At 36.0% G+C, this 21,534-nt stretch overlaps 3 protein-coding genes across 5 annotated transcripts; all 3 read right to left on the bottom strand.

The window, feature by feature from the left end:
- Window positions 1-989: 989 nt before the first annotated feature.
- LOC143209992 (myotubularin-related protein 9) lies at window positions 990-4,261 on the bottom strand. Its single transcript, XM_076426388.1, has 8 exons — window positions 4,127-4,261; window positions 3,780-4,044; window positions 3,494-3,659; window positions 3,116-3,408; window positions 2,902-3,005; window positions 1,901-2,205; window positions 1,504-1,827; window positions 990-1,393 (listed from the first exon to the last, which is right to left on the bottom strand). The coding sequence occupies exons 2-8, from the start codon at window positions 3,936-3,938 to the stop codon at window positions 993-995; spliced, it is 1,752 nt and encodes a 583-aa protein (XP_076282503.1). The 5' UTR covers window positions 3,939-4,044; window positions 4,127-4,261; the 3' UTR covers window positions 990-992.
- LOC143209989 (kinesin-like protein KIF11) lies at window positions 3,984-10,877 on the bottom strand. 2 transcript variants are annotated; one of them, XM_076426380.1, is made up of 16 exons: window positions 10,721-10,877; window positions 10,484-10,634; window positions 8,826-8,978; window positions 8,589-8,749; window positions 7,892-8,041; window positions 7,591-7,827; window positions 7,117-7,492; window positions 6,779-7,050; window positions 6,565-6,704; window positions 6,387-6,505; window positions 5,964-6,305; window positions 5,692-5,907; window positions 5,447-5,626; window positions 5,141-5,363; window positions 4,152-5,073; window positions 3,984-4,067 (listed from the first exon to the last, which is right to left on the bottom strand). In XM_076426380.1, the coding sequence occupies exons 1-15, from the start codon at window positions 10,786-10,788 to the stop codon at window positions 4,970-4,972; spliced, it is 2,892 nt and encodes a 963-aa protein (XP_076282495.1). In that variant the 5' UTR covers window positions 10,789-10,877; the 3' UTR covers window positions 3,984-4,067; window positions 4,152-4,969. The 2 variants fall into 2 exon arrangements, with proteins under 2 accessions (XP_076282495.1, XP_076282496.1); XM_076426381.1 differs by lacking the exons at window positions 3,984-4,067; window positions 10,484-10,634; window positions 10,721-10,877 and adding an exon at window positions 9,357-9,531 and having other exon boundaries at window positions 4,849-5,073.
- Window positions 10,878-12,624: 1,747 nt separating this feature from the next.
- On the bottom strand, window positions 12,625-21,115 carry LOC143209993 (inositol hexakisphosphate kinase 1-like). Of its 2 annotated transcripts, none has more exons than XM_076426390.1 (9): window positions 20,627-21,115; window positions 20,117-20,243; window positions 19,610-19,733; window positions 18,715-18,794; window positions 18,445-18,620; window positions 18,013-18,218; window positions 17,545-17,823; window positions 14,164-14,433; window positions 12,625-13,223 (listed from the first exon to the last, which is right to left on the bottom strand). In XM_076426390.1, exons 1-9 carry the CDS (start codon window positions 20,753-20,755, stop codon window positions 13,004-13,006), a joined length of 1,611 nt encoding a protein of 536 aa, XP_076282505.1. In that variant the 5' UTR covers window positions 20,756-21,115; the 3' UTR covers window positions 12,625-13,003. The 2 variants fall into 2 exon arrangements, with proteins under 2 accessions (XP_076282505.1, XP_076282504.1); XM_076426389.1 differs by having other exon boundaries at window positions 14,164-14,436; window positions 20,627-21,114.
- Window positions 21,116-21,534: the final 419 nt, after the last annotated feature.

The raw sequence follows: 21,534 nt of genomic DNA, 5'->3' as shown, positions 1-21,534 counted from the left end.
AAATATTTCACCGGGATTCATCAAGGTAAACAATAGAAATTCAGTTATAATTTTCATATTTATCATATTGAATACACACTGAGTAACAAAGTTTTCGGATTTTCTTTTACTACTAACGTCGATAGCGCGGTTACTTAAATTAAAATTATTTTAATATATTTATGTTCTTTATATATAAATCTGAACCTTAAAATTTATGGCATTTCATTCTAATTTTTAGATATACACATTTTCTCAACCAATGGCTGCTGAACTCGTTTGTCTTTTTGTGTCTGAAGGAAACACCTGCCACGCGTACTCCCCTCCCCAATTTATCTTCTGTCTTTTATATTTGTGATAATAATTAAATTTTATCTATATATATATACATATATATATATATATTCTCAAAAATTATTGTTTTTGAACAAAACCATTCAAATATATGAGCAACCTAACATGAGAATAAACATGAAACTATTTATGTAAATTTGTTTAAATATTTATGTATTGGGTTGGCAAATAAGTTCGTTCGGTTTTTGTGATTTATTTCATTGTAAAAAACGGAACGAACTTATTTGCCAACCCAATAGTAATATAATACTGTTCAAATAAAAGAAATTGCGTGGATTTTATTTGTTTTCCCTCTCAATACTCTGTTATGTTAATCAAAGGATTACTCAATAAATAATGTCACAAATGGAAGATTAATATGTGCCAGTACATATATGGCTATATAGGCTATATACAAATTTAAACGACAATGGTATTTGTAATGGAACATGGCATATGTAGATACATATATTTACATTTATATATTTGTATTTACACAATATTATCATAAAAATGTTTCAAGGATTTTGAGAAATATAAAATGCAAATGAGATTGTTTAAATTTGTGATGTGTGACAAGATGAATTTTAATGTACTGATTTTGTATTGTAAATAAAGTCAGGTCGACAATGCGACTTATAACATAAATGTACCTTCTTTCAGTATATATAACCTAAGTATCAGGTACTTTGAGATTCTAGAGTTAATTCTTCTATGCAGGTATGTTCATCCTGAGTTTCTACTTCACAAGTTGCGTCGGCATCTAAATGCATTTTTTCTATTGCTTGTTTGATTTGAATTCGCAATTGACCGGCAACTTTCCTTACTGCTACATGATTCTGTTTTATTTGCTTTATGCAAGGCAGTAAACCTTTCCACGGAGCAATATTTGTGCAAGAAAGGTAAAGTTCTTTCCATAATTGGATACTAATCGGTGCAACACTAGGCCAAATAACTCCAGGATTTGGCTCGTACAAAGGATTTATCCATTTTTCTAATACTTCTGGTTGATTTACGTATGACCATAAACTACATGTACGTTCTGATAGTCGAAGACTCACTCTTTCTGCTTCTGAATTGCCTGAAATATCAATAAAAAAAAGCTATTAATGAAACATAAACGTAGAATTATATTATGTACACACAAAGAGAGAGAGAGAGAGAGAGATGTATGTGTTGATATATGCATACCTAGGAATGTTCCATAATCGGAACAATATGCGTTGTTGTACAATTCACTTAATAATTCTACTGTGTACTCGAAGCTAAATTGAAATTGATAATGTAGCTGGTAAAGGCAATCTAGGAAAAGAAGAAATGTTGGACCGTGCACTGAATTTTGCGAATTTGCTGGATAGTACGGTCCGTGACGTGTACGGTTGAAAAATTGATGGCCTGCTTGTATCCATTCACGTTCAATTAAAGCCTGAAGACCGCGCACTGTTCTGCAGTCAGGATTTAATATTGTTTGAGCTAAACTCGTTACCACTAAAGTAGAATCTCTACCAGCATTTCCTGTTTAAAATGTAACAAATATAATTAAAAGAAATACTACAAGAATCATAATTAATCTTTGTAGATCTCGTACCATGAACTAATACAGCTGCAATTTCTTGATGAAGACATTGAGCAGTTACGCAAGCAGCGTTTAAAGCACTTTGTACAGCAGATAACCATCCACTGTTATCAAGTCTCGAGAGCCACTGAGAAGTAGAATATGTTACATCGTTACAAGCTTCTATCAATTTAAAAAAACTATCTGCTAAATCATTTGGGCGTGGTACTGCTTTGTGCACTTTTCGCCATTGTGGATAAGCAGCGTCAATTTCTGTACCGCCTCCTTTGGCTTTAGAACTTTGAGCTTGGCTAACCGACCTTGTATCTACTATATAACTATTGGAAAAAGCATATATTAATAACAGGATTAAGACTGAAAATAATCTTTCTATTGCTGATAAAAATCGCTTTACCAATTTATTAATATCTCTAAATTATAAGGGTGGTCCACCTAAATACGGCCACCTACATATCTCCTCCAATTGTGGGGGTGCAAAAAATATTTTGTGTACTATTTGAATGGTTCGAAGGAACCATTATATCGCAAACAATATTTTTTCCGAAGGTCATTTTTTTCGGAGTTATCAAGGTCATCGATGTTTTTTGATACATAACTACATTTTTATTTTATTGCATCGGGTAACTGATCGAAAAATACATTCAGATATGTATAATAACAATAACGTGACCTTGAAATGACCTTGATCTTCGAAAATTAAAGTTTGTGACGTTGCAAGCCGGCGACGGTCATGTTATTATACATATGTGAATGTATTTTTCGATCAGTTACACGGTGCATTAAAATTAAAATCTAGTTATGTATCAAAAAACATCGATGACCTCAATAACTCCGAAAAAAATGACCTTTCGAAAAAAATATTGTTTGTAATATAATGATTCCTTCAAACCATTCAAATAGTACACAAAATATTTTTTGTACCCCTACAATTGGAAGAGATATTTAGGTGGCCGTATTTAGGTGGACCAACCCTGTATATTACTATATATGTAATTGAAAAATTCTATATTTACCCACGTCTACCTGGTCCTAACACTGCATTTAATAATCTTTCATCCTCTTTGCACCTTTTTCCAATAATACCACACATTGGTTGGCTACTTCTCAATAGAATACTCTGCAACATTGGTTAATACCTTGTTAAATATATATATAATGTATATACTTCTTTTTATTACACTTTGTTACTTTTTATAACTTTAATACTCTGTCTATTTAATATCATACCCCTCCAGAATGCCTGTAACATAGAACAGGAAATCTTCCACCATCTCTAAAATTAGCAGAGGCTATTATAACTTTATCATCTACATGACGAGGTACTATAACAGCGGAAGGATAAGAATTGCAAACATTGTATTCTTTATTTAAATAACTAATACGCCATTCGTCCGCATGGGCAGTTAATAATTTAGACCACTCAGAAACAGGAGCAAACGCAGTCCATCCATCCTCTATTTGTACATTAATATTACTGATAGCTTGCGGTCTATTGAAAAAAGGATATTGTAAAGCTTGTTCTGGAATAAAATGAAAATATAAAAGTTGCTAGTTTTTCAATAAAATATTGATTTTTATATTATACGAGAAATTAAATTTTTTTACCTTGGGTGGTTAATTTTTCTATGGATAAAGCAACACTCGTTAAATCATCTACTGAATTAATATCTAGTTGAAGAATCCGGAAGTCTTTGCATTTTAATGTAATACTTCCACCCTGGCTTTGAGTATTTAATTTTTTCTCTACAAGATCAATGTTTCGATACAATAGCTAAAAAATATATTAGAAAAATCGTTGCAGAATCTTGTGAATATTTCTATCTAAAGTTGATGAATTTCCATTTCAAATAATCATAATTATATATGTTAAATAATTTTTTATAAATTATACCCAAAGCTCTGGTCGCGACTCTTGTCGCGACGACCAGATTAGATGATGAATACTAATACACAATGTTCCATCAATGGATTTATTACTTCCTTCAGTCTTATCTATTAGTATGACATTATCGAGTTTTGGGATTAATATGAAGTCACTAAGTTGTTCCATTATGTACTTCGATCAGATACTTGGCGATTTCAAAAGAAGTACAAATGTTGTGACAGCTTTGCATAACCTAATGCGAGTGTTTCACAAAGCCATTGTAGAAGTTTTCCTAGATGAATTGGAATATAACAACTGTAAATTTGTACAAGTATTAACGGCAAACCTTACAGACTCTTTAATTATCTTTTTACAATGTATCTTTTTAATAAGATATACTTCGGTATTAGCTCAAAACGAGAAATGTCGTTCGCCACGTTCTTGTTTACTTCATATCACATACACCCTATACTACAATACATTATACATTATATACACAAACATCACTGATAGCACAGACTTGAAATTTATGCAGACGTCTCGTCACGTCTCGTGCGTGCACCGCAATTTTCTGTCTATGGTTCTGAACTTGTATATACTTGACTCCAAATCGTAGACTTGGAGATAAATAGACTGCGTTGAAGCCTGCCATGGCGGCCGGGGTATAAAGAGTGAGAGAGAGCCTGTTGTGGTCGTAAGGCGCTCTCTTTCTAATTGACGAGTTGGTGGGGAGGGGAGTGCGATTATTTTCGAAAAATTTCGGCTTTTTACTAGGAGAATATGATAGCAAAGGAGGTGGCATTAAATTCTCGCGCCACCTCTTTTACTATGATATGAAAAATGTTTATTTTATTCATGTACAGGGACTTGTAACTAATATTCTTTATTTTTCACCAAAAAACTTACAATATGAAACGTGTAAATACCGTGATGAGATGAGAAGCTCCCTGGAAGGAATGCGGTGGCGTAGATACGAATGCGCAGCTGATTGGATCAGATTGTTGTAAATGTCACAAAAAGATGTGCTTGAAACACATGAAAACGATATGCAAAAAATGTTTTGATGCGGTAGAAAGCATAGATGACTGGTGTGATATAAGTTGTACTATCTTTAATCAATTATAGGGATTTCTAATATATTCTATGGAGTACATCTATATCTATTTTATACAGTCATTTTAATAAAAATATAATAAATAAATGTTACTATACGGGTACTATTCATTGAGCATTTCTCTGTACTTTTGGAGTATACGTTCCGGTGGAGATGTTTTAGCAAGGTTTTTAGAGTATTGAAAGGTTTTCTTCACGGGAGTTTGACCTGTAATTTTCGATCAGATTAATAAATAATCCTTTAAGCGTGAACCAATAAAAAAATGAGGACGTACCTGTAGGAATATCACGATACAAATCTTCGACGAAGAATTTGTCAACTCGATCGCGGATCGCTGTCAACTCCGCAATAATTTGATTTTTTGTGTCTTCAAAATTTAGATTTCCAGTTTTCAGTGTTTCATTCATTTCGCTGCAAGCCCTTACGAATGCTGTTCTTAAACTGTTTAAGGATCTCGTACGTTCATTGCCTGCGTTATTAACTACCGTAAATACATCCTATAATATTATAAACATGGAAAATTTAGGATTAACAACAGTAGTGTACGATCAGATTAAATTTATACAGCGTTAAAGCTTACATTGATTAGTGATAGAATGAGACTTTTATCTTCGTTCATTTTGCGTTGTATCTCTGTCATACTGCGTTCCACGCAATTCTGGTACTTCGTGAACGTGTCACAATGATTTTCTAAGCTTGCTTGGAATTCGCTGATGAGCGCCTTGGCATCAGCAACTGAATCTTGCGATATTCTCCTCATCTATATATTATATAAAACAGTTTGAAATTATCCAAGTAAAAAATGCAAAGCTAACTACAGATTACCTTCTCTGTTTCTTCCGAGACCGTTTGTTTCATTATTTGTAACTTTTCTTGTATACAATTTCCTTTTTCCGCTTTTACTCTACATGTATTTGAATGTTCATAATTTATAATATCACACGTTTCATCGATGTTGCTCAATGTATCGCAAACTGATGAATGATTTTTTGATGCTTCGGTTTGCAGCTGACTGAAGCTCTTTTGTAATTCTTCCATCATCTGTAAGTTTGAAGCATTCAAAACATAACACTTAATCAATTTGATAAAGTACGTACCTTCGCAAAGTTACATCGCATCTGCATAACGCTACTTTCACTTTGTCGAATATCTTCAACATTCGTCCTGATATCCTGAATATTTCTATTTAAAAGATCGCGCTCGTTCATCGATGCCTGCGAAATTAAACTCATAAATCTCATAGCAGTTTGTGTTATATTATCGATCTTTTGAGAAACTCTTGTTTCCAAATTTTTCAAGTTTTCGGCTATTTGGTTGTCTATCACGTGTTGTAATCTCTTTGCTTTGATGGAACAATCGTTGTTTATGTTACACGCCTGCTCGGTCATGGTAGCCACATTCTCAAGTTCCTTTTTAAACAATTCCTGGTACCTCGAGTGCTGGAAAAAGTGCATAATTGTCTAAAAAACCACATTTTCACTAATCCAAAACATGTGAATTCCATTTATTTAATCGCTTACAGAATCTTCTGCGTGTCGTGCTAATTTATCAGTCGAATTTGTAATTGGATCAACAAAATTAGTGGAAATATCTTGAATAGATTTGTCAATGTGTTCAACGAGCGAAAGTGCTTGTTCATCTAAAAACAGACAAAATTAATGCCAAGCTGCACCTCCTTCCATTATAAATAATACTTACTAATATAGGAATTCAAAGATTGACACAATTGTGTTATTTTTTTCGTATGTGTTGAAAGATCGGCTTCAACTTTCCTGCAACATTCTTTTATATTACGTTTAGTTCGTTGACCAAGAGCGCTATTCCGTTGTCCTATTTCCCTGTGAACACGTGCCATTCATTTTTCATGCCTTACTACGGTCATTTGCATTCCGAGTTTCAAATTGCAACTTACGTTTTTCGAGAAATTTTCTCGTGGAGTTTATGCACATCCGTAGCGGCTGTGTTAACGACTTCTAAAACTGATTCTACTTGCGATAGAAGGACACTTTCGGTAGACGCATGTTTCTCCACAAGGTGCTTTTGTTCTTCTTTCTCTTGTTCCGAGATCGCCAAACGCGATGTTGCATTCAATAACGTGTGCCTCATAATTTCCAATTGAATCTTTGTATTCAACAACTCATTCCCTTGCTCAGAGTTTTCCGATTTCAAATCGTTAAATATTTTCTGCAGTAATTGATATGGTGAACAAAGAATACTGTGTGGTATACCATTATTAATTTTTCTATTTACCTCTTTGTAATGCAAAGTGTTCTCCATCGCTTTAATATGATTTAATTTGTCCTCTATCTCTTTGTTCTGAAAATCTATCAACGACTGCATCTCATTGTAATTTTCCGGATCCAAATATGTGCCGTTGCGATCGCGGGTTGCGGACAAATCTTTTTTCAATTTTTCAATTTCCTCCATATATTGTTGAACCAATGCTTTCTTCGAGAACTTTTGATTAATCTCTGGCCGGTTCGTGATATTCTTCGCTCGATGCGCATAGTCCAACGTGGACAATGTTTCTTCAAGATTCACGCTAGCAGGAGACACTGTAGCGATTATCGAAGTCCTTGTACGACCACCCAAAGAGTCTTGCAGCAGCCGCGTCAGCTTTGATTCTCTGCACATTTCAAGAAATATATATCATCAATCAAGCTTCGGGTTTCGGGACAACCCAGGATCTTGCACACCACTAGTTTCTATAGTAGAATGCAGTACCGGTAAGGAATATGTGAAGTATTTTCTACGAGCGCTGTTATCACTCGTCCCAAAGTTAACAGTGATTGATTGATGTTGCCTGCTTCCCGTGCTCTTCTATGCACGGCTCCGGATTTTGCAATATTTTCACTACCTGCTAAATCCACTAGATTCAATTTCCCTGTCTTCAAGAGTTCTTCTCCGTGAACGGTGTTCTCTTTTATGTGAACAGTGATGCAAAATATTGTATGAGATCGACTGAAAATAAACAATGAAAACATTAGACAAGCAGAAATTCTACATAGTTAAATCTAATACAAACCTCGAATTGGTGTTCATCAATGTAGCTGCTGTCTGTCGCTTTTCTGATCCTTTTTGAAGGATTGCATATACATCGCTCTTATTATATACAGTCGCTTCTTCTAAACCATTTACTATTACCGCTCCCTTTTTGGTGGAATCTTCGTATATCCTTTTGAAACACCACAGACAATATATGTATTTAATCAAGCGAAAGCATTGAGAAATATAGATGAAATATAGAAATATAGAAATATAGATACATTGGGTTGGCAAGAAAGTAATTACGGTATTTTAACATATTGATCGCCACGTCACCCATATCTGGGTGATGGGTATGATTCCGTGGGGGCCTCGAAGCTTTTCTTGTTCGAGTTAATTAAAAATAGGATTTTATATATAGGATATACAACATGAATTCTCGCTTTTCGCTGTGTTTACGGTCTGTATACCGACGGTCGGATTTGAGCCCTGCGGGAAACTTAGCCGAATTACGCTGGGCGATCAAAGTGTTATGGTGAAATAGAGAGCCCAAATTTTTTCTTCGAGCAATGAACTTTAATGAATAAGATATTTTCCCTTTTGTTCGATAATCTTTTGTCCAAAAAGATAGATAAGGAAATATCTTATTGATTAAAGTTCATCGTTTAAATAAAGAAATTCGGTTTTATTTCACCTTAAAATATCGAAATTACTTTCTTGTCGACCAAAAGAGTTACCTTATTTTGGCAGCCCTATTGTTCGCAGACAATAGATCATACACTTCCTCATTATAGAGTTCTAAGTAGCTAACTCTGACCGAGTATTCTTGTACCCTCGAGTTACTAAGTTCGTCGAACAAGTGACTTAAAGAGCGTGGTATAAACCCAGCATTGGTATCCTGTATTACATTACATATTTAGATGTTCTACAGAAATTTGTAATGAAAAGGAAGACAGTGGATCATTTGTATTTACCGCTTGCCAATTTAGCACTGAATTAGAATTATCGAATGTTTCCATGGTGAATGTCTTTCCAGTACCTGTTTGGCCATAAGCAAGTACTGTGCAATTATATCCAGCCAAGACTTCTTCCAGCAATGGTCGGACGACTGCATTGTATACTTCGATCTGAAGATTTATCACGAATCACTGACGTATTATACCATCAATAGACTCCGAATGTTTATCAATGTTTATGCAAAATAAAAAGTTTGCTGAATATAAATTTATATTGTTCGGCTTCGACCGACGATCGGAATCAGCCGGGATCGCCCAGATTTGGACGCGCGAGGAAGTTGTGAAGTTCACGGAACGGAGAGTAAATGAAACTCGCGGAGAACTGCATGATTTCCAATGATTTCGCTTGAATACGCACGTCACTTTATTAAAGATATTTGTAATTTGAGATTACAATTCAGTGATGCCAGAAATGCGCGACAAACAGTAACGTATCTATGATGAGGTGAAGCAGTTATATTGGCAGGAATATACTGAAACAATCTCTACCGGACAAAAAGACTCCAGGACGTGTCTTACGAGTTTCAATATATACACAAATACACTTGTTATGCATTCATTTTTCAGAATCAAATCATATAAATTTTTTAAAATTCTGCGGGGTGCTCAAGGTACCCCATTTCATCGAGAATCATACTATACTTCGTGAGTCTAATCGTCGCGCATGCGCATGAAATGTTGCGCATTTCTGGCATCACTGTTGCAATGTACTGAACAAGTGAGCTAGTCCCAGAAAAGCGAATGAGAATAGCGTAAAAAATACAAATGGTAATCGAACAGCGATGAGCGCGAATGTGTGAATCAGATTAATCAGAATGAGAATTCGCTTCGCCCTGGTGGTCCCCAAAAGACGCCGATTCGGCGAACGCGGTGTTACGCGATTGGCGCAGATCGATCGCAGAGCAGTGTTGCTAGATGGTACGGGAAAACTCCCGCATGCGCGGCGAATCCAGGAACGTATCTGCGTTCTACAGTCCGTAGCTTGTGGGGCAAGTTTTCTTTAGAGCGGTCTTAAACTTTTGTCCGTTACTGTATATATACAATTAGAATATATTTATATATTACATGTACATACACATCAAATTTTAATATAACATACTCATGTTAAACGTTATGTTTGAAAATCGAGAAGAAAAGATTGTGCGAAGCTATGCGGGGCAACCAAGGTGCCCGATTTCGTACTTCAGTGACGCTGGAATCGTCGCGCATGCGCGAGTTTTCCCGTACCATCTAGCAACACTGTCGCAGAGTCGATTGTTTCGCGATTCAAATGGAGGTGGCTTACGAGTCACGTCACAACAGCGAGCCGTCGCGAACGCGGCGTCGAAAATAATAACAAACAGCGTGTGTTCTTCACGCGTCCTGAGACATATAGGGAAAACCCATAAAGAGGGACGTTTGCCAGTGGATCTCAATCGACCGGTAAACTCCTCGATTTGAATCCCGAACATATATTCTTCGTTAATAATTTTAATGTGGTGAAAAAGTCTTTTAATATTTTCACCGTTTTAAATTGTACGCGCTCATTTTTGTTATAAATGCATAAACTCCGGAATCGTTAGACCCATCAACAATAATGTTCACACGATATCATTATCAAAAGCATGCGGGCGTACCTGTTTCGAAGAAGCTCCAAATACTCTGTCAAATTCGAATTTCTTCATACGTTTATCGCACGGTTTCTCCCGAACGACTAATTCTTTGTTGGATAGTGTAGCCGATACCACTGTAACCGACTTTCCAGCCCTTTCAACATCGTTGATCGGTCTAATATGATACAAAATAACATTAATAATAACACTGTATCTTAAAGTAAAATCTGGTGAACGGCCAACAGATTGATGGACAATTACCTGACACGAACGAAAACTTGTATACGCATTTTCTTCCTCCTTTTTTTCCCGTTACGCGTATCATTCATCTTCACGGAATTGAATATTTCAATCACTCTCTCGTTATATCTCAATCACTTTCACTCTTAATCACTCTCCGTTCTAACTACGTTCTAACTCTAACTCCGGTCTACTAACGTGTAGCATATACCTGCGCATATACCTCTCTGGCCTTATACAAACGTTTTTTCGCGGAGTTTAAATTGGCCGCTTCACGATATTTACAACAGAGATCGCTTGTGTCGCGTAAAATATGCATGGAATTGTTATAATAATATCAATGATAAATATTGAAAGCATAAGAGTAGGAGGGGAGGAAATCTTAATAATTTTTGGATTATTCATTTATTTCATTTTTGATTATATATAAACAATAAGTAATGTTTCGATTCTCGAGTGACATTGTTTTGATTTCAGTTTCATTTTCCAATTCCGTCTTCCCATAGTCCAAATTACAGTTACAAATATCCTAAGGAATTACATATAGTTTAAATTATCTTATATTATATTCTCCTTTTTGTTCAAAGAGTTAAAATGTTGTTCGAGAAGACAGAGAAGCAGATATGTTTCTCGCAGGAAAGACACTGACAGAGAATATGAAACAGCTTGATCTTTTTGATCACGCGGGCGGGCTGCATTTAGCGAAGAAGCAATATTTTTTATGCTCTTTGTGTTGAAATATTCTCTGCATTGTTGCGGGGTCCAGTACAGAGCCCTTTTTTGCAATTTGGCTCTTGGGACTTTATAAACAACAAAAGTGTACGTTTTTATAGAAGAAATTTTTTTCTGTACACTTTTTCCAAATGTTCTTTGCGTTGAAATACTCTCTGTATCATTGCGGGTTATGTGATTCCCCTCATCTGGCGACACTGTGCTTATGGCGCTGGAATGGGATAGTGGAAGGGGAAAAGGAGGAGAGTACTAGAGTACATGGGTCATTCCATGCCGAATCGATCACTTTTTGCAGGCACCATCGTCGATTTTGTTCTAAATGAAATATGTTGTAGTCCATGAGAAATTAGGGGGGGTTTAAGTCATCATTTTGCCGGTTTCGAATTTTTTTAGAAATGGCAGGCCTTCAAAGTTTTCAATTTTTGCCCATTTCGGCGAAAACGGACCTCGCTTACGAATTTTTATCTCGGGAACTGTTTGTCCGATGGAGCTACATTCTTTTTTGTTTTATTCGGGAAGGATTGGGCTATTACAAAATAATTTTTTCAACCTCGAAACCTCGAAAAAGGCCTGGCTGACTGGGTACTTACTAATAGGTGAAGACGTCCCTTGGCCATCGTTCTTCCTGATGAAGCGTCGAGTCCAGGGCTGAGACGGACTTGGGCTGAATACTGAAAACATTTGTACGCGCCGCGTCATCCTTGAACCAGAGCCTTCTGCGCTGGTTGGCTTGTTTGTCTATCTAGTTGCCGACGCATAACGATTGGAGTTTCTGAATCATTCGACATGATTTCACATTTTTTTTAAATCCTAAATACTCCTGTCATAAAGTCCTATCCTTTACCTTCATTTTAAGTTTTTAAAAGTTTACAAATTCTTACAGGAATACATTATTCCGGATAAATATATATTGAATGCTAGAAAGCAAAATCGATACTCACCAAATCAATTAAGTCGTTATATTTTTAAAGTCCATTTAAGCAGACCAATCAATTAAGTTGTCCAGACTTAGAAAGCTTATTAGGAAGTAGTTCGTGTACTTGTATCTGTATTATGAGTATTGTATTTACGTTCACAGACGGTGTATAGGAATCGAGATATCATGATGCAATAAAATTTTAAACTTATATGAGTCGTAATACTTAGATCTAAGGTTTCAATTCTTGGTATGAGTGGAATAGAAAAAGCCGAAATGTGTTTAAGATTCGTTCTATATTTCCTTTTTTTGTTTTAGGAATCTCATACAATACTCTTAAGACACGATTCGCGCACAAAATGTACACGATATCATCGTATGTTTCTATACATATATACCTCGCATACTTATAGTACTCCGCAACATAAAATACTACAGTGAAAATATGTACAGATCAGTTACACAAAAACCAATCGCGTTTTAGGATCAGAATTTCGTTGTTAGTGTCCTCGGCACAAACGAAACACTTTGTCCACTTTATCGTTTCGGTTGGTGGTGGTTTGTTTTTATTTTTGTCTGTTGCTCTATTATCAAGACAATATTCAATGTTTCTCGTCATTTAGATACGAATATGTAGAGCTTCTCCGGGCGCTTCTTCAACCCTCGGTCAGGATTTCCAGGAGAAGTCGCTTTAAACTGTCAAGACCTGTCAGAAAACTGCAATCCGGACCTTGATGCACTGTTGAGTTCGAATTGCAAGCCATGGTTGACGAGCCGTGTACGAAAGTTGTATGAGCGAAATCGATCATTCTTACGTCGACGAGCGCTTCTTGAGATTTTTGCTTATTTTTAGTCCGATAGGAACAAGACGAGTACCTATGAATAAAATAGTTGACTGTTATAATGTAGCATGTACGACAATAGAAGAATATAGAATAAAATAAAAAAAACTAATATAGTTGATTATTAATTAATGCATTAAAGAGAAAATAAAAAGAAGCTTTTCTTATAATCGATGACGAAAGTCACGTCTTGTTAAATTAAATAAAAGCCAGTCCAAGCTTCCACTTTTTTTTGGAATCTGGAGTCTGGAGACAGATTTAGTCTTATTCCGATATAAAGCGGCGGTGTTTGAAGCTAAGTTCCACTCGGGGCGGGCCGGTGTCCTTCGTCGCGGAGGGTCACCAGTCGACAGCCCCCGCCAGCGTTCCTAGAAAGCCCACCAACGCCGCCACAGTGGGAACTTTCGACCAAACTCGATTCAAAATCAAAGGACTTTCGATAGAAATGAGGTAGAGCGATGAAATTTTTTTAAAATTAAAGCTGAGATTATGGTACGAACGTTTTTTAACCTTGAGAAAATTCGTCTGTGAAAAAAAACTTTCACAATTTCAAGAAAATGCGGTTTCTCCGTTACCACGCGCGGAAAATATTTTTTTTTAACATGCTATACATCATTTCCCGTAGATTTTTTCACGCTGATTTCAACTCTGGTCTCAAAATTCGTCTACGACCTCAGGATTTTGCAAGAAATCGATTTTTGTGAACAAAACTACCTTCAAACTAGTGGGTTATCAAATCATTTCAACGAAAAAATGATTACATTAGTTTTGTTCATATAAAGATTGTCATATAAACGATTGTTCGTATCGTGGGGATACACGCCAGAAATAGGGGTATGGCGTCGTAGAAGAGGGGAAGAGTAAAGTGGGAGACCCTGGCCCAAAATATGGCGAAAGACGGTCCCGAGCCTTCGCCTTATAACGGAACAAGACTGCATATCAAGACCGTACTTTGTACATGGACTGTCCCTGACCTGTTCGATATGCTGTCACACTCGACATCTTCCTCCACTCTCTCCTCGTTCTCGTAAAGACGAAGCAGTCGATTTTCGTGCCTTTGTCTTTTTGGTCCGCTATCCGATCTAACTTCCGTGTCGGAACTAGTGCCCTCCGCGATATCCGAGCTTTGCTCAAAACAAAATTCGTCGTTCGAGCTGCCATAAATCATCCACTGTTCGTATCTGGGAGTTTGAAGCACTGTGTCGATCAAGCTGTCGCTAGATTCGTCGAAAACAGTCTCCTCGCTGCTATGATTATGAGTTCATGACATAAAAGTCATCATTATTAACAACGTTCCTTTGCTCACTTACTTGCGATAACTGAATAGGATATGTAATTAGAATGTATTAAAAATATACGGGGGTGCGTAAAAAAATCACATCTTTGCGTTTTCGTTAGGCCTATAATTGTCTTCGAACTTCTCTCGAGGAGATGCGTCTGTGCTCTTAGATAACAGACGCGTAGAATTTCGAAAATTAGAGATTTACGTCGATCTACGCGAGTATACCGGTTATTTCTGTAAATTGATCTTTCGAAACGATTTTTTACCGTGACCAACGAGAATTTCTCTTTTTGCAGTTTTTGCACGGCACGAGGTGACACGCGATGAAATGTTTACGCACCTTCGTCGTTTAGATGCCACATGGTACAATGTATGACCTCTTACCATCTACTAACAACCCTTTTAACTGCCCAAACCGTAGCGCGGGCATGCAGGCCCTGCAGATCACATATATTTTCGAATAAAAGAAAACGTTTATATCTCTCTATACAGGATGCAAAGTAAATGATGGGTTTCTGCAAATAAGGTTTCTAATTTACAGTGACATCGTTGCATGAAAATCGCTCGAACGAGCACGTGAAATTGTAATCACAGAACGCTTTATTGTCTCAACAACAATAATAAACTGATGCATACACATGCCTTATCTGCGTTTCCATTTACTTTCCCTTATTTTAACGAGAAGTCTTTATCGTGTTTCGAACGTTACTGTATTCGTCAAAAGCATATATGTCGATGAAAATTTATTTGTCTTTTTTTTAAGCACGTTTCCCAATCTTAGGAAAGACATTACTGGTATTATAGTGTCTTTCCTAAGAATTACAAAAATCATTTCGTTTTTTTTACTATTCTCACGAGATGATACGTGTGCTGTGCATTAAGCAGAAAGAAGATATTTAACGGAACAAACTGTATTTTGATATTTTCTTCCTTTCTCTCTCTCTCTCCCTCTCTTTCACTCACTCACTCTTTCATAAGAAATCCACCACTTACTGAACGTCTTGTATACTCTTGTTTGGTTCGTCGTGTATGCTCTGGTTTGATTCGTTGTGTAATGTTAAAACTACAGTAATTATTTGAAAAGAAAAGGCGAATCGTTCCGAGTTCATGGAGAGAATGAACTAGGCACTTATAGCTATGTGTAGTATACGTGTATTTGTGTATTATATTCACGCTCGTGACTCGACTGCCCCAAACAATTTTAAATGTCCCATTAACCTTTTTCTCTCTCCTTAATTCATAAATATTTGCACCCAGTAACTTTTGTAGAGCTGTAACTCTACGCATGAGCAACAGTATACCTACGAAAGGATTTTGAAATCCACCACTTTCAGCTCTGATCCTCCCCTAGTAAGAAACTGTTCGGGCTCGATTAGGGACTGGTATTGCCGCGCTTTATTATAGTTCGGCCGTAATAAAGAGCAGTTTTCTAAAAAGTGACGGTACACAGAAATATACATGCTTAAACTAGGAAAACATCGCACTGTCAATTCATTAGTGTATCAACTTAAATATTACGTATGAGCTTACAAAGTTAATCGATTATGTTTACAAATAATCATACGTGTACGTATCTCTTTTCTTTCACGCAGATGTAGAACTCTACGGTAAACATCTGTTTACATGATAGACAAGAATTTTCTGTAGGTACATGCAGCCGCAGTTATAAACAAACAAGAAACCGTTCGAGTTCGACACATTCTTTTCGTACGAAGACGGATCGTAAGACGACCTGCGATCTAACGATCGAGATTCCTCAAAAGATTTCTTATTTCGCACCCGATGACCTAATTGTTCGTAAACGTTTCGCTACGAGCCAGCAAAGTACACATTGCTACATGATTTACAAACAGCAGAGAACCTGTTACAAATATCTCTTACAAACTCATCAATGCTGATAGAGATTTGTTCATGTTAGTACGCTAAAGTACTGAGGGTGCGATATTTCCTCTAAACCGAGTTGTTAACAAAAAGCGTTTGAAATAAGCCGGTAATTGTACTAAAATCATTGTAACAACTTTACTTTTTTTTACCTTTCATAGTAAACCCTCCGATGTTCTGATAGAGCATGTTATATTTAGAGATGCGATCGATAAAGGTTCGCGTGTACTCTTTGTTTTATCGATCTCCGTTGAATTTGTTTTTCGTTCGGTAAATAAGATTGATAGGAAACTGTGTGTTTCAATTAAACTCGATTCTGTACTTTGCTCGAAGTCAAAACATTGACATGATAAAAAAGATTAGATCTACTTCACCAGTTGTTCCCGTTTTCATTCAAAATATCGAAGGGTTGAACGCATAGATTTGATAGATAATTTTATAGACGTTAACAAACGAACACGAAATGCATGTAATCGCAGTTGCTGAATAATAGAAAAAAGGTAATTAGATTCCTAATGCTGTAATACATTAGATTTAGGTGCATGAATGAATCGGTGAATGAAAGAGCGACCGCATAACGGAACAAAGTAATAGAAAATTAACGCTCTGGCACCAGGATGGGATACAAATGTAGTCATTTTCATCCAGCCATTTTAAAAGAGACGCGACACTAAAGAGATTAGAAAACTTTATCTACACGTTAGGTTTGACAAGGTCAATACGACAGCATCACAACGATAGGAATTTAATTTGGGTCGTTCTGTGCCGAGTCATATATGAACAAATAAGTATTGTACATTTATTCGATAGTCGAAAATCAATACCAAGTTATATAAACTCAAGTATAGTATTATCAAATATATATACATTTATATTTCGCTCAGCAGTCAATGTGTTAAATAGTCCTAACCTCTGGATCGAATTTTGATTTGAATCCATTAGTTTTCGAGAAAAAGGCACTTGATACTTCAAAGATTTTGAATCGATTATACCGATGGAATCATTACCGTAACATTACCGGATGATAATACTTTTACATATGGACTAAAGATTTTCTTTGTCTCCCGAAAAATGTGTCAAATCGAAACAGAACGACCGATTTTCGTCCAATGTTTTCGTCCTTATCTGTAGAAAATTATCGACGAAGTCTACAATCGGTCAGTAAACAAAATAAAAATAGCTGATCACAAACCTTGCGGGATAGAAAATGGCGGTATTCTTGGCCCCTCTTGCGGCTGCTTCACCAAATCCTTTGTGTAAAGTTGCTTGACTAATTTCCTCCTGAATTGAAAGATTGTAGTCTGTGGAACTGTTACTTGTATCTGCATCGTAGCATACTTCTGAATTATGAGCAACGTCATCGACGAAACTAGAATTGGTTGATTCTTCTTCTGTTTGTAATGTGGACGGCGAATGATTCAGCCCCGAAAAATCATTTATTTGATATCCTTCGTATACAACTAGTAACGAGCTAAGAAAATATTTAAAACAATTAGCTATGGCAGTCTTTTATGTGAGAGTTTCTGTTCAAATATTTATATAGTAATGAAAAAATACTTCTTCTCTTACATCGTCAGCATCGAACGTTTCAAGTTTTAAATACAAGAACACACTTAATCATTTCATTCTATTCTAATAATTTATATTTAGTCGTAGTTACCACGAATAAAATCGATAGCTGCTTTGTCTTTCGATCGCGCGTCGTAACTGTTCCAATTGGGACACAACTTTTTCAATAACTAACGTTCTCAAACGATAACCGTTATGGAAGAAGCTGTATAATGCTGCTTTGAAACCTTCTTCGTTCAGTTCTCTACCCCAATACTTATCTCGCTTAATATAGTGGCTGGCATCGGCTTGATACACCTATAATAAGTTTTGCTTTTATTATATGAACATCATTATTGTTCCTACTATTGCTAACATCATGACTTTTCATCCTACTAAGTGACTACGTTCATTGTATGTTACAAATTAAGGACTCTCATATGTTTACTTCATTCTTTTTAACATATGAGATTCTCCAAGCACTTTGTCATGTGTATGTCAAACACTTTACGAGTATTAAACAATAGTACATAGTCCAACAAACCTGCATTCCACATAATCGTACACCTAACGAGGCTGATGTGCTGGCAGCACATTTTGCAATTTGGTGGCTGCGTTTCTCGGCAGACGCATCATCGCCGTGCTGCCTGGTCCCCATTTTCAAATCCAATATACATGGGTGCGTATATCGCGATGTTATATTCTCCAATAATAGAAAATCTGTAGTTTGGTATAAACGAATGATATAACTATTTATAGACAACAAATTACAAATGTATAAACTTTTTTGACTTGTACGGAATGTAGTACATACACTGTCTATTAGGTGTGTTATCCAAATGCACTCCTGGCCTTGGTATTCCCACTAAGGTGTTTTCTCGGTGAATTTTCATTCTAAAAGAAGAATAAAGGTAGACTCGTCGGTCAAGTATACAGTGACTCCCACTAATATTCGGACACTCTTAAAAACACCGTAACTTTTCAAATATTGGACTATGCGATTTGAACTTTTTTGGAAAGCTAGAGCAATTAGTTTACTACAGGATGTGAAAAGAAATTTTTTCAAAAATTGCATTTGACCGGAATTGTAGAGGAAATACTAAATGTTGCACTTTACAACTTTTTTATGCGGGCCTATATTGAAATTTTGAAAAATATGTTTTGTAGATCTGTGTGGGTTATATGCATTGTGAAAGTTTCATCGGTTGATGCGGGGAAAAATGACAGTCATTGAAAGAAGTAAGAATTCTTAGATTTACTGCTGTTATAGGCCGAAAATCGTGAAAATCTGCAATTTTTACCATCTTTAAACGCTTGTAGCTCATTGCAACGTCGACCGATTTTGACGAAATTTTCAGGATATGTTTAATTGAAACAGATCTACAAAACGTATTTTTTAAATTTTCAATATTGGCCCACATAAAAAAGGTGTAAAATGGATCTTTTAGTATTTCGTCTACAATTCCGACCAATCGCAATTTTCGAAAAAATTTCTTTTCACATCCTGTAGTGAACTAAGTGCTCTAGCTTCCAAAAAAAGTTTGAATCGTATAGTCCAATATTAAAAAGATTATCGCGTTTTTTAGGGCGTCCGAATATTAATGGAAGTCACTGTATGTGCTGTGATACGAAGGATTATTTAGTCCCTATACAGATTAAAATATTCCATGTGTTTGAATTAATTTTGATAATTTTTCTAAAGATTATACCTGAGAACATCGTCTCTCTTTCGTTTAGTTGAACTATGTCCTTGCCTACTGTCTTGTTCCCTAAAGCTGGGGCTGTATCGTTTTTCCAATTTCACTTCCTCACTATTGGATGTTTGCATAACACCTATCAAATTCATGAAACAAACAGTAAGTGCAGAAATATATTAACTGTACCACCTTGTGTGTGTGTGTGGAAACAGTTTAGACAGAGCAATCGATTGTAATGGGTTGTCAAAATAAAGTCTTGTATTCGTAATATATCAGAAATATATATGTATAATGATATACAATTACTTTAGTATCATAATATGAACACAGTATAAAAAAAAGATTTTATTTACCAACCCAATACATCAAACAATAAGTTTATGAACACAATGAAAATATCAATAAAGATTGCATCATTTCTCAATATATTTTTAAGTATAAGTACATATGGTAACAAGGAAAAGAATAAAAGAAAAACTGTAAAAAAAGTTGTGGAGGAATGATTATAAATAAACTTACCTTTAAATTTTGGGACAAAGATTTGTATATCTTGTGGAATGTTTTGATAAAAATCAAGTTCCCTGGAGTTCAGTGGTTTACAAATAGTGTTCTGGTTGAGCAAGAGCAATCTTGTATGTCCACCAACCTATGGGAAACATGAATTTTGCAAAAAAAAAGATAAGTATTGCAAAATAATGTGTTTCTTGTGAATGTGCTATTGATGTATTTACAATATAACGAATTTGAGAAAGTAAGAACGTAATTATACATGTGCATATCTATCTGTGATGATTTCACTTTTGTAGTATGCTAATTCGTTTTTTCTTGGAAGTGCAATAACAGTAAAAACTTAGTCACGAGATATACTTAAACGCTCACGTATTCGTATGATTTGTAATTTAATCAAACGATGACTATACAAGTCTCGATCACAACAAACATAGATTGAACATTACAGCTGTAATATACCGATGAAAATCTGGGGCATAAATTTATTGAAACAATGGCGCAGGAAGCACGGATACTCACCTGATTCGTGAGTGGTAACAACGCGACTTCTTCGTCATTCTCCTGAAGAAAGGAGGAAGAACTGTTTGTTGTGTTATGGCACTGTGATTTAGTCTCTCCCATGCCCCAGACAGCCGACAAATATACCATAACCGCTTACTGTGATCTAATAAACGAGTATCGAAGCGACACGAATGAATTACAAGGTTTCTGCTTCTGTGTTTCTCAATACGTTTCGCATCCATCTAACGTTCACAAACGATTTCAGCGATACATTGTTTTCGCGCGTTCTACCATGCGGTGACTAACATAAAATTTTTAAGGGCGGATGTGAAAAACACGTCGTATTGTTAAAAATGTTTTTTCACAATTGGACACTTTTGCACAATCAACAATATGCGGTGTAGCACATTAGGATATCATCGGATCAGCTGTCTGCAACGGCTGGGGATGCAAATTCTTGCATCGAAGGACATGCGTGGAACTTGCGGAAATTATGAGGATATTGCGACATCTGGTGTCCAAGCGCCGACTAAACATATGTTAAAAAATAAATCGAAACGCGGACCTTTTTTTTTGAGCATACTGGAGCATACTATTCATTCCCCATTGCAAGAGCGGAACATAAGATCGATCTTTCATTGGTCTATTTTACTTTCCACTTATTTAAAATAATGGTACAAGAACATCGCCTATTTATATGTACGTCTATCAACGATTAAAATACCGTTCGTGCGCCAGATGATGGCTAGATGGTTAGGCAAAATGTATATGTAGAGAGGATATGGATATGAGAGTGCTCACACACACTTTTACGCGACCATTTTTGTCAGTATAGAGTATAGACGTATAGACCAGTATAGACAGAGACAGAGCATTCTCAGGTTTAGCATGGAACAGAACCATGGTATACATAGGTTCCTACGAAC

Source organism: Lasioglossum baleicum, chromosome 6 (assembly GCF_051020765.1).
Source record: "Lasioglossum baleicum chromosome 6, iyLasBale1, whole genome shotgun sequence".
Lineage (NCBI taxonomy): Eukaryota > Metazoa > Arthropoda > Insecta > Hymenoptera > Halictidae > Lasioglossum > Lasioglossum baleicum.
This window is presented reverse-complemented; position numbering and strand designations above follow the sequence as displayed.

Excerpts from the sequence above, each read along its gene's own strand:
- LOC143209992 (XM_076426388.1), bottom strand. The coding sequence starts at position 3,938 with ATGGAACAACTTAGTGACTTCATATTAATCCCAAAACTCGATAATGTC. Across the intron at positions 3,660-3,779 it reads AGTCGCGACCAGAGCTTTGG|CTATTGTATCGAAACATTGA; the intron begins GTATAATTTATA and ends TATATTTTTTAG. Across the intron at positions 3,006-3,115 it reads GTTACAGGCATTCTGGAGGG|AGTATTCTATTGAGAAGTAG; the intron begins GTATGATATTAA and ends CCAATGTTGCAG.
- LOC143209989 (XM_076426380.1), bottom strand. The coding sequence starts at position 10,788 with ATGAATGATACGCGTAACGGGAAAAAAAGGAGGAAGAAAATGCGTATA. Across the intron at positions 7,828-7,891 it reads TTGATGAACACCAATTCGAG|TCGATCTCATACAATATTTT; the intron begins GTTTGTATTAGA and ends GTTTATTTTCAG. Across the intron at positions 5,074-5,140 it reads GTATCGTGATATTCCTACAG|GTCAAACTCCCGTGAAGAAA; the intron begins GTACGTCCTCAT and ends CGAAAATTACAG.
- LOC143209993 (XM_076426389.1), bottom strand. The coding sequence starts at position 20,755 with ATGGTATATTTGTCGGCTGTCTGGGGCATGGGAGAGACTAAATCACAG. Across the intron at positions 19,734-20,116 it reads CTTTGTCCCAAAATTTAAAG|GTGTTATGCAAACATCCAAT; the intron begins GTAAGTTTATTT and ends TGAATTTGATAG. Across the intron at positions 17,824-18,012 it reads AGCTATCGATTTTATTCGTG|CTCGTTACTAGTTGTATACG; the intron begins GTAACTACGACT and ends ATATTTTCTTAG.